This window comes from Orcinus orca, chromosome 20, assembly GCF_937001465.1.
Source record: "Orcinus orca chromosome 20, mOrcOrc1.1, whole genome shotgun sequence".
NCBI classification, from domain to species: domain Eukaryota; kingdom Metazoa; phylum Chordata; class Mammalia; order Artiodactyla; family Delphinidae; genus Orcinus; species Orcinus orca.
This window is the reverse complement of record NC_064578.1, coordinates 36975103-36991176: the sequence shown is the minus strand read 5'-3', so window position 1 is coordinate 36991176 and position 16074 is coordinate 36975103. Positions and strand designations below refer to the sequence as shown.

The following is a 16074-nucleotide window of genomic DNA, read 5'->3' as shown; positions in this document are numbered from 1 at the left end:
GCCTTCCTTAGTAAATATACTTATAAAAAGAATATTCAAAAGAACTATCTGTATTAGGAACTATCTGACAAAAAAGTTATCTGAAAAACTAAAAAAAGCATACCTATTAATGCAAGTGGAAACCGACTAAGCCAAAAAAGGTTGAAAGGCAGGCACATACCCCCTAAGGATCCTGGAAGTGGCCTGACAAAACATTCTTTGGCCAGACATATCCTTGAAAACACTGTATGTCAGGCTTATCAGTGCACAAGTGATGGTATACCACCTTCTTTACCTTCTTTCCTTTCCTCTTATGTTCAAGTACATCAACTATAGCCTTAGCATCCAGAACTTTTAAGACAGTTTCTAAATATATACAAACCAAATTTTAAAATCCCCTATCTTTTGTTAACATTTGGGGACACTGAGAGAAGGCTATACAGGAATCCCTAGTACTACTTTTCTCAAATTTTCTGTAAGTCTGAAATTACCTCAAATTGAAAATTTTAAACATTGAAAACATTTTTTTAATTTTAAAAAGTTTCCACTGTCTTTGAATATTTTTAAGTATTGCAGTGACCAAGTTTACAGTTTGAGTTTTAAATCTAGGTATAATACAGACCAGAATTACTGCATTTCATCCAAAGTTTTTGGCCACAAGGTTACTTTTATCAACCTTTTTTCCTACCTGATATGCTCAATTGCAAGTGCTGTCTGGTCAAACACTCCAGAATCATCAAATACCACCCACAGCTCCTGCAGGGGCAACCGGTGTTCCTTCAAATCAAGGAGCTCTTTCATACACTCCAAAGTAAAAGTGCTGACTTGAGATTCACAGAGGTACGGGTCAGCAAGCCTCACCACTGCCTTCAAGGCTGCAAAGTCCACATCTGTGATCTGAAATTTAAAATAATGTGACTTAACATATGCAAATCAAAATTAAGATACATCTAAAACACTACTTACAGCCTGATTTTTTTAAAGCATGAAATGGGAGTGGGGAGCCTTCTTCCATAACATAAAGGATAAACAAGACAGGCTTGGCTTGTACCCACATGGAGCTGACATCGTAATTGAGAGGACAAATAAACAAACAAGATGGCAACAAGTATGTGACAGAGAATAAGTAGCAGGGGTGGTGGTCTGGTTTTACTGGGAGGGTAGGGGAAGTCACTTCTGAACTGCGATAAAAGGGATGAAAAGGAAGCAGCCGTGTGAAGAGCAGGAAAGATGCAAAAGGCCCTGGGGCAGAGACAAGCTTGGCAGCTGGCAGAGAAACAGTGTTTCTTGCTGGAACCACAGGAAGGAAATGAGGTATGGGCAGCAGGAGGTGAGGTGAGAGAGAGGCAAGATCAGGACAGGAAGGGCAATGGAAGGAGCTTGGCTTTTACATGTTATCTAGCACAATGAGAAGCCATAAAGCCAGCACAGGCCTTTGGTAAATGCAGTGCATTAGAGGTTTTTAAGCAGAGGAATGGCTGGCGCATTTCTCTTTTAAAACAATGACTTGGACTGCTTTTAGAGAATTGAGATGTGTTGGGGGAAGGGAGCTACTATCATAATCAAATTAATAGGCCTGAACTGCAACCAAAGACATTAGCATAACCCAAAATTTAAAAATCCACAAGGAACAGCTGCTTGCAAACCATTGCCTCATATATAGTCACTGCAGCATGTGATGTCATTTTCTAAAGGGTCTGCAGCCACAACTTGTATTCATTCACACTCCCTGGTTTACCATTTTAGTTTAACGGAGCGGGGTGGGGGTGGGGGTCCTGTTAACACACACTGAGAAAAATTCACAGCTGTAATTAGAGTGCAAATTTAATGTAAAAGGCCCAGTCAGTTGAAAAATAAGATTGTTTTTACTTTCTGCAATGGAACATCAAGAGGTTAACCACATACCTACAACTTTGTCAGGCAAAAAATAGGCTAGTTTTAAAATGCCCGCTTGGTTTGAGCTACTTTAATGGGCTACAACTAAGAAGGTAAAAAATCAATTCAAACCCCACTGACTTTATAATTAGGCCTCTTTGTTTTTTAAACCGTCTCAAATACCTCCCTCACTTCATAGGTTTCTAATCCATTTCCCCTTTTTAAAGGACACTGAAGCTTAAACCACCTCAATTCCCTGGTAGCTCCTCCTCAGTTGCCTTTAAAATTTGTGGAACACTTCATACACTGTGGCAGTTAGATGTAAAAAACATGCTATTTTCAATCAGCTCATAAACCTTAATTAAAAATAAGCACTGTGGCTACAACAGTCTGAGGGAAAGTGTTTTTAGCTAAATGTCTTAACAACAGAATTAAATTTACCTCAACCAGCACCTTGAACACATTAGTGTGCCAGACTGCCCGCCATCCAGATGGTTCAAGGACCTTCTCTAAGAACTCAGCTGTGAATTCTTTTACCTCAGAGGCCTTACAGTCAGCTACAAAAAAATTAAACACAATAAGAATTGGGGCTGCATAAAGGAGAGAGAAGTTAATAAATCCACTCAAATCTACTTTCTCAGAACCAACAAACAGCAGTCTGAGGAACTGAGACCATCTACTGAATACATATAAATTAAAAGACAAAAGAAGCAAAAAAGAGGACCTACTCACCTAAAATGTAATCTTGATAAGCTCTGAATCGCTCATAGAACAAAAGATGACTTGTCTGGAACATTTCTGGGAAATGAGTTTTTCCTTCTGGCACAAAACTTTGTAAACTAGTACCTGGTTTATCATGATTGCTACAATCACTGCATGAATCTTCATCTTCAAACAAACCTAAGAGAACAAAAATAGGCAGGCTCAACTATCCCAGACACTTCCAGTGCTTATAAACTGCTTCTATTTTCATATACTTGCTTAGAAATTCCAAACAAATAAAAACAAGGATTTGGGTATAATGCTTTACTTACCTCTATCATTGTCAGAAAAAAAGTTTTCTAAATTTAAAAATATCTCAAAATCCAAGTTCTACTTCAAAACAATAAGGACTTAAAATCCTTCATGGGTTAGGTTTTTGCTGCTGTTCTGTGAGGAAGAGGGTTGTTTTTAATTAAGTGGGAATCACCCAAGGTCTCCTTCAGAGGACACGGCTATGATTATTACTAGAGCTAGCAAGTTATAATGGTCACATAGCTTACAGTCATTTTTTTCCAAAACAATTCCATAAAGCTGCATTAAATACAGAGCTGATTTCCTATACTCCATCTCAAACAAACTGAAACCTCCCTCTAATTTCTACAATATCAGCTTGTCAATGCCCCTCAATAAACAGGGATGAGAGATTGTTAATAATGCATAAGGTTTACTTCACAAAAGTTTCTAGGTTCCATCTGACTAATTTCAATGCCTGTGTCTAAGGAAAGGATTAGAAAATGCTAATTGCATTAGGTTTGGGCTGTATGTAATTATGTTTCACAAGGCGTGATTGGGCCAGTGACATATCTAATTCTGTGCAATACGATGTTTTTAATAGACAAAACGACTACTAAATAAATACTGAGGGTAGCATTTAGACTGGCAAACTTCTTTCCTGTGGTCTCAGGAAGGGTATCTGAGACAATTACTAGCAGCAGTCTTTCTCTTCCCTTACCTCTTATATTTCTCCTTCTTTTCTCCCTCCTTCCACTTCTCTGCCCCTGTTCAGGCCACCAGAATTATGTGACCCCACAGACTGTAATAGGGAAGAACAAATCTGACTCCATATTGGATCTGTTTCTTGTACTTTACCCTTTGTATCCTATTGCTTTTGATACAAGAATGTTGCCTATAGCCTGAAATACACAGGATAGCCCCTTCTCAAAGCTCTGACCTTTAAAGGTATAACACTTTTCCACTCATATAGAGATAAAAAGTTGCTAAACAGAGAATAACATTTGTCTTGTTGTAGGTTTACAGGAACATCCTGACCTGACCTACCCGGATAGATGCAAGAACAAAGGATTCTGACACCAAGAAGTTTGCAACAACCAGCCACAACCTCTCCCCTTTTAGTATAAAGGAAGCCTGAATTCTAACTTTGGCAAGATGGTTCTTTGGGACTCTATTCCACCATCTTCTCAGTCAGCTGGCTTTCCAAATAAAGTCTCTATTCCTTGCCCCAACAACTCGTCTCTCAATTCACTGGCCTGTCGTACAGCGAGCAGTACAACTTTGGACATGGCAACAAGATGACCAAGGTGTAGTGAAGGGCTTCCTGCTTACAGATTATCAATGCACCTGAGCCTCAGAAGGACATCAATACCTCACCTGCTGTGTAACAATCTCTCTGTACCTAAAGGAAGATGAAAACAGTATGCCAACTTCAATAAAATTAAGAGAATAAACTATATGTTAATCACTTACAACAGTACCCACCACATAACATAGATATAAATGTTTGTTAAAGAAATAATACCATCATCTCACACACATTAGGTGACTATTATCCAAAAATCAATAAGAAAAACTATCAAGATAACAAGTGTTGGGCTTCCCTGGTGGCGCAGTGGGTGAGAGTCCGCCTGCCGATGCAGGGGACACGGGTTCATGCCCTAGTCCGGGAAGATCCCACATGCCGCGGAGCGGCTGGGCCCCGTGAGCCATGGCCACTGAGCCTGCGCGTCCGGAGCCTGTGCTCCGCAACAGGAGAGGCCACAATAGTGAGAGGCCCGCGTACGGCAAAAAAAAAAAGGAAGGAAATTACAAGTGTTGGATGAACATTATACTGCGTGAAATAAGCCAGTCACAGAAAGACAAATACTGTGCAATTCCACTGATATGAGGTACTTAGTCAAAATCATATCATAAAGACAAAGTATAATGGTGGTTGCCAGGAGCTGGGGGGAGGGGTGATTGGGGGTTTATTATTCAATAGGTATAGAGTTTCAGTTTACAAGATGAAAAGAACCATGGTAACAGAGGGTGGTGATGGCTACACAACAATGTGAATGTGTTTAATACCACTGAACTGTACACTTAAAAATGGTTAAGATGGTAAATTTTGTTATGTGTGTCTTACAATTAAAAAGAACACCTTACTTCAGCACAATTTTTTAGATCCTATTTGAAAGTATTTCTTTTCACACATTATTTCACTTCATCTTCACCACTCCGTAGCACCACTACCTGTTTTCCAGATGGGCAAACTGAAGCCAAGTGACTGTTGCCAGTTCACAAGAGTGGTTGGTAGAGGAGTTAAGTCACACCTATGTTCTCTCACTTCTCCAGGACTCTTTCCACTACACAATACAACTGAAAATGTTAAAGTAAAACCACCTTAAAATATCAGGGGGAAAAAACGGAGTCTCCATGAAGAGGTAGAAAGGACTGAGAATTAGACCTGGGTTCTACTTTTAGACTCTGTCCCAAATTGGCTCCCCTACCCTTGGGCATGTCACCTGCCCTCAATGCTCAGTGCAGGCTTAGATGCAGCCAACTAGGCCAAGCGTTCAAGTTTCTTCTCTTTCGGTAAAGGGAAGTGTGGTACGTGATCTCCTTTGAGATGCAAATTTTAAAAATGCGCCCACTCTGGACTCACAAACGCGTGCACAAAGCCCGGGGGGCCCACCCAGACAACAAAAGTGGGAATTCCCGGCCCGGCCCAGTTCCCTCCAGGCTCGAGGAAGCTGAGGCCAGATTGGGCGGGGTGAGTTGCCCTAGGTACCTCCTGACTTCGACGTCGGGGCGTCGCCCAGCCACCGCCGCCACCCTGGCCAGCAAGGTCCGGAAGGCCTGCGCCCCAAGCGCCCTCGGAGAGTCCCGACGCCCCCCGCGCTGCCGACACGGTCTGTCGCAGGCGGCGGCTCCGCCGGCCCGTCACGACGGGTGCTCACCTTTCCCGAGGGGCGCCGGCTCCTCTTCCGCAGCCCAGCTGGTGCGCTCATGGTCCCGCGCCATCGCCTCCGACCCCAACCCACCACCAGCCAGCAGCCCGTCAGCCATTTCAAATTTCCGCGGGCGGCCGCCCGGCCCAGTAATGCGAAGAAGCAGCCGCTTCTGATTGGATAGTGGGCCGAGGCTCTTTGACCAATTAAAGGAAAGTTTGCGTGGCCCCCGTTTCCGCACGAGCCCCGCCCCTTCAGCCTCCACCCACCCCGGTTGCAGTGCCTGCGCGCCATCTACTGGCCGGAAGGACTGCTCTTCTCGTCCAAGCTCTTGCTCTTTTTGTTTACTGGGACGAACTTGGACAGAGTTGAATTAGGACATAATTTGGGATGAGTTCCGAAAAACTAACAAGCCATACCTGGAAGTGAGGTAGAGCGGAAAAGACACTGGCTTGAGATTCAAAAAACATAGTATTTAGACTTGTTTCTTCCATTACTACTGGTATTACCTTGGGCAAGTCACTTCACCTCTCAGAAGAGCATCTTCAGTTCTAATAGTATATTGGCCTAGATGGCTCCAAACTTTTCACCACCAAAAATCAGTTGCTCTCTCGCTTTTTCTCTCTCTCCCCCTCTTTAATTCACTACCTACACACAGAGGATATTTTCAAAGAATGTCAAATAATATTTAGAATGTATAAGTATGTTTTACCTACATTTATTAATCAACAACTATAACCTCCAATAATAATAGCTAACATTTGTTGAGTACTGTGTGCAAGACACCCCTGCATATTTTATCTGCAGTATCTTATTCAATCTTCAAAAACCATCCTATGAGACAGGAAATATTATTGTTATTCCCATTTTACAGGTGACGACATGGAGCCACCAAGAAATTAAGAAATGCCCAATTTAACCCAGCAGTGCCAGTATTAAAAACCAGCCAAATTCCTGAATCCACACTTTAACGGCTCTGCCAGGCCATGACTAGTCAGACCTGAGATGGCCGGCAACAGCAGAGGTTACAGAACACCAGGAAGATGAGTCCCACAGAAAGACAAGAGCCTGGTCATGACAGTTATCACAGAGAAGACATTTCCACTTACTGCCTTAAAGGAAAACCTTGGGCTAAAGTCTCTCAGATCCCTCACAGCTGAAATGATATTAAGGACAAATCACTTATTAAACTGGGTACATTTCCAAACCTATGCTTGCATGGATTATATGGAAAGTTTTTAGAGTTTTCCCCTAAGTGGAGACCTTTTAGGAGCACACATTTCTTGGGAGTTTGCTTTTCCTGCCCCCTCCCCCTTACCCTAAGGAAAGGGTTTTTTAATTCTTCCTTTCCAATCCCTCCATCTGCAGCCCATCACAGCCTTCCACCTGCCTTAGGTGGGGTGGCACCCATTATTCCCAGTCCTTTTTATATCTTCACTCTTTCTCACCACTAGGTCCTTATACTCTGTCTACACAGGGGCTCAAAAGTTACTGCCCTCCCCTAAAAACTTCCCAAAGCCCAACTGCAATCTTGAGATACTGCCTCCACACTTTCTGGATAGCACCAAATTGCTCTGGGGTAGTGCCTTTCCTCTCCTGCTTTCTCAACAGCCAGTAGCTTCCTCCAGAGGCCTGCCCTCCCTCGCTCCTATCGCCCTCCGCCCGCTGCAGCACTGACAGCCCAGCATCCCCTTCCGTAGTCCTTCCTCCCCTGGCCTCCGGGCCTTCTCTCTTCTGGTCCTTCACTCTTCTGGTTCTCCTTCCTGCCTTCATTCTTCTTCCTCCTTCTCAGATCCCCTAAAACTAGGGGACTCCCAAGGGCATTTTCCTGAGTCCACCTTCATCAGGAGGTAACAGAAGTGAGTGAAGAAGGCCAAGTGTGGACAGTGGCACTCACTGTGAGCACACAGGAAAGCAGATGTGCTAGTTCACTTGACAAATAATAAATATAGAGAGTATAGACTGTGTGCCAGACATTGTTCTAGGCTCAAGGGAAGCAGGGGCAAACAAGCAGACAAGGTCCTGCCCGCATGGAATTCACAGCCTAGTGGAGATGCACAATGAACAAGTAAAAAATCAATTAACAAGCAAGATTCAATTATGAAAAATAATAAAATAAAATTCAGTGATGTAATAGAGAATGATGAGTGGTGAAGACAGATTCAGACTTTTATGTGAAAATGCCTGATTTTAAGCTGTTAGCAACTTTTTTTTTTTAATGTAAACACTATGCAACCCAGAAAAACCTTATTTCCCAGGCCAAATTTGGCCCACAGCCTACTAGGATCACAACCTCTGTTCTAAGCCCCAGCCGCTCAAAGTACAGTCCAGGGACCAGGAGCTTGTTAGAAATGCAGAGTCCCTCCCCTACCCCCAGATCTGCTGGACTGGAATCTGCATTTCAACAAGATCCCCAGTCCTCAAGTAGCATAATTCATGTTTGATACAGAGATCTTCAGACCTGAGTTCTCTCCTGCAGCTATTTCAGTTTCATCTCCTGCTGGAAAACTTGACCTGGAGCTCTCATTCATGATTCACGTTCCTGAATGCTGCAAAGACAAGTGCAGTCCATCCTCCAGCTTATAAGGCTCTCATCTCATCCCACCCTCCCTGCCACAGCCCCTGTGGCCACCACCATCTCCCATGCAGGCTGTCGAGATGGCACCTGGGAAGTCACCGCACCTGAGAGGACTCACCCACTCTCTCACCTGCTTCCAGAATTAATTGCTCCCCTCTTGCTATTCCTAGCACAGGAGTCTCAATGCAGTGCCCAGAATGGCCAGGCGGATGACAGAAGGAGAGAAGTGGGCACTGGTGCCAGTCCCGTGAGAAGTGATGGGTATGGACCCCATGTTGCCACGTTGGTTTTCCAATTGAAGCCAGAAGTCTAGATTTTTATAAGAAATTTCCCTTATTAAAAGATTGGCAACCGGGTCTTCTCTGGTGGTGCAGTGGTTAAGAATCTGCCTGCCAATGTAGGGGACACAGGTTCGAGCCCTGGTCCAGGGGGATCCCACATGCTGCAGAGCAACTAAGCCCATGCGCCACAACTAGTGAGTCTGTGCTCTAAAGCCCGAGCCACAACTACTGAAGCCCGCATGCCTAGAGCTCGTGCTCTGTAACAAGAGAAGCCACGTCAGTGAGAAGCCCACATGCAGCAACGAAGACCTAGTGCAGCCGAAAATAAATAAATTAATTAATTTTTTTAAAAAAGTTAATTAAGAAAAAAAAGATTGGCAACCAATTTTTAACAACTTAAACACTGTGCCAGCCAAATAAAACATATCTGTAGACCACCAGTTTGCAACTTCTGAGGCCTAGTCTACTTGTGACATTGCGTCAGAGGCTGTGGTCCTTTGAAGACAAGTACCATGTAATATTCATCTTTGTACTGCTGGTAACTACTACTAAACTTCACTTAGTAAAGGGACAAACTAAATTGATACTGCTCCTTTTATATATAGTGTAATTTTATGATGCCATTAGCCAAAGGGTCAGGTTTAGAGTCAAATGGCCAGATCTGGGCCATTTCTGCTGCTGCTGCTGCCCAGAGACCCCCTACCCAGAACCACAGATTCAACATTATTACCATTACCAAAGTCAGGGTCAGGGAATGTGGCCTGTATTGGGGGCCCTCTGCCCCCAAACCAGCCCACCAGTTTCCCCAGGACAGAAGCACTCTCTAAAGTGTGCAGCTCAGGACTTTGACCCGTGGGGGAGAGAAGCCCAGCATGGCCCCCATTGCCCTGCTTTAGAATGTGTTCCCACATCCATATGAATGGGTTTCTGAGCACAGACAAGGACAAAGACAGACAGTGCAAATTCTGAACATCAGAGAAGGGTGGGGAGAGCCCCCAGATCCTGGGAGGGGTCCCACTGGGGGAGGCCTGTCCCTCCATCAGCAGTTATGGGGAACTCCACGTGGGCCCAGGGTGGGCAGGTAGCCCACGATGTCTACTCCATGGCAGGGAGAGAAGAGATGCTAGGTCTCTGCTTCTCTGGTCTGAGAGTCTGGGGCTCTTATTGACAAAAACAAAGAATAAAAGCTAGGCTCGAAGTTTGGCTTGTATTTTCCACTAGAGGGAAGCTTAAACTTTCAAAATAAGTCTTTAGCACTTGGTAAAGCATTGAGAAGTCCTTTCAGCCAGTTTCCTCTAGAGCCTCTGGGCCTTGTGCGAGGCTCCAGGGATTAGAAGAGAGCAAATAAACCTAACTCTTACCTCACGGAGCTCATGGTCCAGCAGGGGAGAGGCATATTAAACAAGAGAATACCCAGTGAGTGTAGTCAGACTTGGGATAAATGCCACCAATTAGAGGGAATCCTAGGCAGGGCCCTCTTTGCAGGGGCACTGGGCTAAAACCTTCAGGATAAGACAGAACTGAAACATTTGCTCTTCCTTGATCTCAAGCCTGCTGGCCTTTGGGCTGAAACTATACCATCAGCTCTCCTGGTTCTCAGGCCTCTGGAATTGGACTGTGGAACTACCATGAGCTCTCCTAGGTCTCCAGCTTGCTGACTCACCCTGCAGATCTTAGGACCTGTGTGTGTGTGTATATATATATATATATATATATATATATATATATACACACACACATATATACATATGTGTGTGTGTATATATATATATATATCTCTCTCTTAGGACTGTGTGTGTGTGTGTGTATATATATATATATACACACATATATACATACATATATATATATGTATGTATATATGTGTGTATATATGCAGATCTTAGGACCTGTGTGTGTGTGTATATATCAGATCTTAGGACCTGTGTGTGTGTGTATATATATATATATATATATACACACACACATATATACATACATATATATGTATGTATATATATACATATATACACATACATATGTATGTATATATATACATACATATGTATGTGTATATATGTATATATATTTCAGTTAATAGAGAACTCTATTACAAGTGGCTATACCATTTTCCATTACTACCAGCAATAAATGAGGGTTCCAGTTGTTCCACATCCTCACCAACATGTGTTTTTTGTTTCTTGCTTTTTAATTTGGCCACTGTAGTAGGTATATAGTGCTATCTCATTATGCCTTAAATTTGCATTTCCTTGATAAGATCATGTCATCTGCAAATAGAAATTGTTTTATTTCTTCTTTTTCATTCTGAATGTCTTTTATTTCTTTTTCTTGCCTAACTGCTCTGGCTAGAAGAACCTCCAGTACAATGTTGAATAGAAATGGGGCTGCCCAAGAGCTGGGGCTTCCGGGAAGATGGCGGAAGAGTAAGACCCGGAGATCACCTTCCTCCCCACAGATACACCAGAAATACATCTACACGTGGAACAACTCCTACAGAACACCTACTGAACGCTGGCAGAAGACCTCATACCTCCCAAAAGGCAAGAAACCCCCCATGTACCTGGGTAGGGCAAAAGAGAAAAGAATAAACAGAGACAAAAGGATAGGGATGGGACTTGCACCAGTGGGAGGGAGCTGTGAAGGAGGAAAGGTTTCCACACACTAGAAGCCCCTTCGCGGGCGGTGACTGCGGGTGGCGGAGGGGGAAGCGTCAGGGCCGCGGAGGAGAGCACAGTAACAGGGGTGCGGGGGGCAAAATGGAGAGATTCCCGCACAGAGGATGGGTGCTGACCGGCACTCACCAGCCCAAGAGGCTTGTCTGCTCCCCCGCCGGGGCGGGCGGGTCTGGGAGCTGAGGCTCAAGCTTCGGTCGGAGCGCCGGCAATGGACTGGGGTTGGCGGCATGAACACAGCCTCCAGCGGGTTAGTGCGCCACGGCTGGCCGGGAGGGAGTCTGGGGAAAAGTCTGGACCTGCCAAAGAGGCAAGAGACTTTTTCTTCCCTCTTTGTTTCCTGGTGCGCGAGGAGAGGGGATTAAGAGCGCCGCTTAAAGGAGCTCCAAAAACGGGCACGAGCCGCGGCTAACAGCGCGGACCCCAGAGACAGGCATGAGACGCTAAGGCTGTTGCTGCCGCCACCAAGAAGCCTGTGTGTGAGCACAGGTCACTATCCATACCCCCCTTCCAGAGAGCCTGTGCAGCCCGCCACTGCCAGGGTCCCGGGATCCAGGGACAACTCCCCCGGGAGAACGCATGGCGTGCCTCAGGCTGGTGCAACGTCAAGCCGGCCTCTGCCGCCGCAGGCTCGCCCCGCACTCCGTACCCCTCCCTCCCCCCGGCCTGAGTGAGCCAGAACCCCCGAATCAGCTGCTCCTTTAACCACGTCCTGTCTGAGCGAAGAACAGACGCCCTCTGGCGACCTACACGCAGAGGCGGGGCCAAATCCAAAGCTGAGCCTCTGGGAGCCGTGAGAACAAAGAAGAGAAAGGGAAATCTCTCCCAGCAGCCTCAGAAGCAGCGGATTAAAGCTCCACAATCCATTTGAGGTACCCTGCATCTGTGGAATACATGAATAGACAACAAATCGTCCCTAATTAAGGAGGTGGACTTCGAGAGCAAGATTTATGATTTTTTCCCCTTTTCCTTTTTTTGTGAGTGTGTATGTGTATGCTTCTGTGTGAGATTTTGTCTGTATAGCTTGGCTTCCACCATTTGTCCAAGGGTTCTATCCCTCCATTTTTGCTTTTTACTTTTTTTTCTTAATAATTACTTTTTATTTTAATAACTTTATTTTATTTTACTTTATCTTCATTCTTTCTTTCCTTCCTTCCCTCCTCTAGACAACGAATCATCACAAATTGAGGAGGTGGACTTTGAGAGCAAGATTTATGATTTTTTCCCCTTTTCCTCTTTTTGTGAGTGTGTATGTGTATGCTTCTATGTGAGATTTTGTCTGTATAGCTTTGCTTCCACCATTTGTCCTAGGGTTCTATCCGTCTGTTTTTGTTTTTCTCTTAATAAATATTTTTTAATTTTAATAACTTTATTATATTTTATCTTACTTTATTTTACTTTTTCTTTTTCTTTTTTCTTCCTTCCCTCCTTCCTTCCTTCCTCCCTCCCTCCCCCTTCCCTCCTTCTCTCCCTCCTTTCTTTCGTTCTTTCTTTCTTTCTACTTCTACTAATTCTTTCTACTTTTTCTCCCTTTTATTCTGAGCCGTGTGGATGAAAGGCTCTTGGTACTGCAGCCAGGAGTCAGTGCTGTGCCTCTGAGGTGGGCCAACTTCAGGACACTGGTCAACAAGAGACCTCCCAGCTCCACATAATATCAAACAGTGAAAATCTCCCAGAGACCGCCATCTCAATGCCAGCACCCAGCTTCACTCAACGACCAGCAAGCTACAGTGCTGAACATCCTATGCCAAACAACTAGCAAGACAGGAACACAACCCCACCCATTAGCAGAGAGGCTGCCTAAAATCATAATAAGTCCACAGACACCCCAAAACACACCACCAGACGTGGACCTGTCCACCAGAAAGACAAGATCCAGCCTCATCCACTAGAACACAGGCACTAGTCCCCTCCACCAGGAAGCCTACACAACCCACTGAACCAACCTTAGCCACTGGGGACAGACGCCAGAAACAACGGGAACTACGAACCTGCAGCCTGAAAAAAGGAGACCCCAAACACAGTAAGATAAGCAAAAAGAGAAGACAGAAAAACACACAGCAGATGAAGGAGCAAGACAAAAACCCACCAGACCTAACAAATGAAGAGGAAATAGGCAGTCTACCTGAAAAAGAATTCAGAATAATGATAGTAAAGATGATCCAAAATCTTGGAAATAGAATAGACAAAATGCAAGAAACATTTAACAAGGACCTAGAAGAACTAAAGATGAAACAAACAATGATAAACAATACAATAAATGAAATGAAAAATACTCTAGATGGGATCAATAGCAGAATAACTGAGGCAGAAGAATGGATAAGTGACCTGGAAGATAAAATAGTGGAAATAACTACTGCAGAGCAGAATAAAGAAAAAAGAATGAAAAGAACTGAGGACAGTCTCAGAGACCTCTGGGACATTAAACACACCAACATTTGAATTATAGGGGTTCCAGAAGAAGAAGAGAAAAAGAAAGGGACTGAGAAAGTATTTGAAGAGATTATAGTTGAAAACTTCCCTAATATGGGAAAGGAAATAGTTAATCAAGTCCAGGAAGCACAGAGAGTCCCATACAGGATAAATCCGAGGAGAAATACGCCAAGACACATATTAATCAAACTGTCAAAAATTAAATACAAAGGAAACATATTAAAAGCAGCAAGGGAAAAACAACAAATAACACACAAGGGAATCCCCATAAGGTTAACAGCTGATCTTTCAGCAGAAACTCTGCAAGCCAGAAGGGAGTGGCAGGACATACTGAAAGTGATGAAGGAGAAAAACCTGCAACCAAGATTACTCTACCCAGCAAGGATCTCATTCAGATTCGATGGAGAAATTAAAACCTTTACAGACAAGCAAACGCTGAGAGAGTTCAGCACCACCAAACCAGCTCTACAACAACTGCTAAAGGAACTTCTCTAGGCAAGAAACACAAGAGAAGGAAAAGACCTACAATAACGAACCCAAAACAATTAAGAAAATGGGAATAGGAACATACATATCGATAATTACCTTAAATGTAAATGGACTAAATGCTCCCACCAAAAGACACAGATTGGCTGAATGGATACAAAAACAAGACCCATATATTTGCTGTCTACAAGAGACCCACTTCAAACCTAGAGACACATACATACTGAAAGTAAGGGGATGGAAAAAGATATTTCATGCAAATGGAAACCAAAAGAAAGCTGGAGTAGCAATTCTCATATCAGACAAAGTAGACTTTAAAATAAAGACTATTAGAAGAGACAAAGAAGGACACTACATAATGATCAAGGGATCGATCCAAGAAGAAGATATAACAATTGTAAATATTTATGCACCCAACATAGGAGCACCTCAATACATAAGGCAAATACTAACAGCCATAAAAGGGGAAATCGACAGTGACACATTCATAGTAGGGGACTTTAACACCCCACTTTCACCAATGGACAGATCATCCAAAATGAAAATAAATAAGGAAACACAAGCTTTAAGTGATACATTAAACAAGATGGACTTAATTGATATTTATAGGACATTCCATCCAAAAACAACAGAATACACATTTTTCTCAAGTGCTCCTGGAACATTCTCCAGGATAGATCATATCTTGGGTCACAAATCAAGCCTTGGTAAATTTAAGAAAATTGAAATTGTTTCAAGTATCTTTTCCGAACACAAAGCCATGAGACTAGATATCAATTACAGGAAAAGATCTGTAAAAAATACAAAAACATGGAGGCTAAACAATACACTACTTAATAACGAAGTGATCATTGAAGAAATCAAAGAGGAAATTTAAAAATACCTAGAAACAAATGACAATGGAGACACGATGACCCAAAATCTATGGGATGCAGAAAAAGCAGTTCTAAGAGGGAAGTTTATAGCAATACAATCCTACCTTAAGAAACAGGAAACATCTCGAATAAACAACCTAACCTTGCACCTAAAGCAATTAGAGGAAGAAGAACAAAAAAACCCCAAAGTTAGCAGAAGGAAAAAACTCATAAAAATCAGATCAGAAATAAATGAAAAAGAAATGAAGGAAACAATAGCAAAGATCAATAAAACTAAAAGCTGGTTCTTTGAGAAGATAAACAAAATTGATAAACCATTAGCCAGACTCATCAAGAAAAAAAGGGAGAAGACTCAAATCAATAGAATTAGAAATGAAAAAGGAGAAGAAATTGCAAGAGCTAACATCTATGTCTTGTTCCTGATCTTAGGGAGAAAGCATCCATTCTTCTACCATTAAGTATAATCTTACTTGTGGATTTTTCCTGACTTTATCAGGCTGAGGAAGTTGCCTTCTATTCCTATTTTACTGAGTGTTTATCAAGAAGGGGTGTTGAACTTTATCAAATGCTTTTCTTATGTCTCTTGAGATAATCATGTGGCTTTTGTCCTTTATTCTATTGAAGTGGTGTATTACATTAATGATTTTTAAATATTAAACCAATCTTGCATCCCTGGGATAAACCTCACTTGGCCATGGTGTTATCCATGTTATGTACTGCTGGATTCAATTTGCTAGTATTTTGTTGAGGATCTTTGCATCCATATTTATAAGACATTTTCTGTAGGTTTCTTTTCTTGTGATGCCTTTGTCTGGTTTTGATATCAAAGTAATACTGAATAGTCTCCTGCATTTTTCCTATATAAGATTTATCACAATTTACACTTCTCTGTTATTCCTTTCTCCCTTTTAAACAGTAGCTCCATGAGGGCAAGAAACATGTTTGCTTTCTTATCACTAACTCCTAGTG

At 42.9% G+C, this 16074-nt stretch overlaps 1 protein-coding gene across 1 annotated transcript in view; it reads right to left on the bottom strand.

The window, feature by feature from the left end:
* Nucleotides 1-5943, bottom strand: part of SHCBP1 (SHC binding and spindle associated 1) — a 37455-nt gene extending 31512 nt beyond the window's left edge. The window contains exons 1-4 of the mRNA XM_004264862.4: nucleotides 5790-5943; nucleotides 2587-2754; nucleotides 2296-2411; nucleotides 668-876 (exon numbers count right to left, since the gene is read on the bottom strand). Coding sequence (XP_004264910.2) covers nucleotides 668-876; nucleotides 2296-2411; nucleotides 2587-2754; nucleotides 5790-5898 — 602 coding nt within the window. The 5' untranslated portion in view covers nucleotides 5899-5943. The remainder of the gene's footprint in view (nucleotides 1-667; nucleotides 877-2295; nucleotides 2412-2586; nucleotides 2755-5789) is intronic.
* Nucleotides 5944-16074: the final 10131 nt, after the last annotated feature.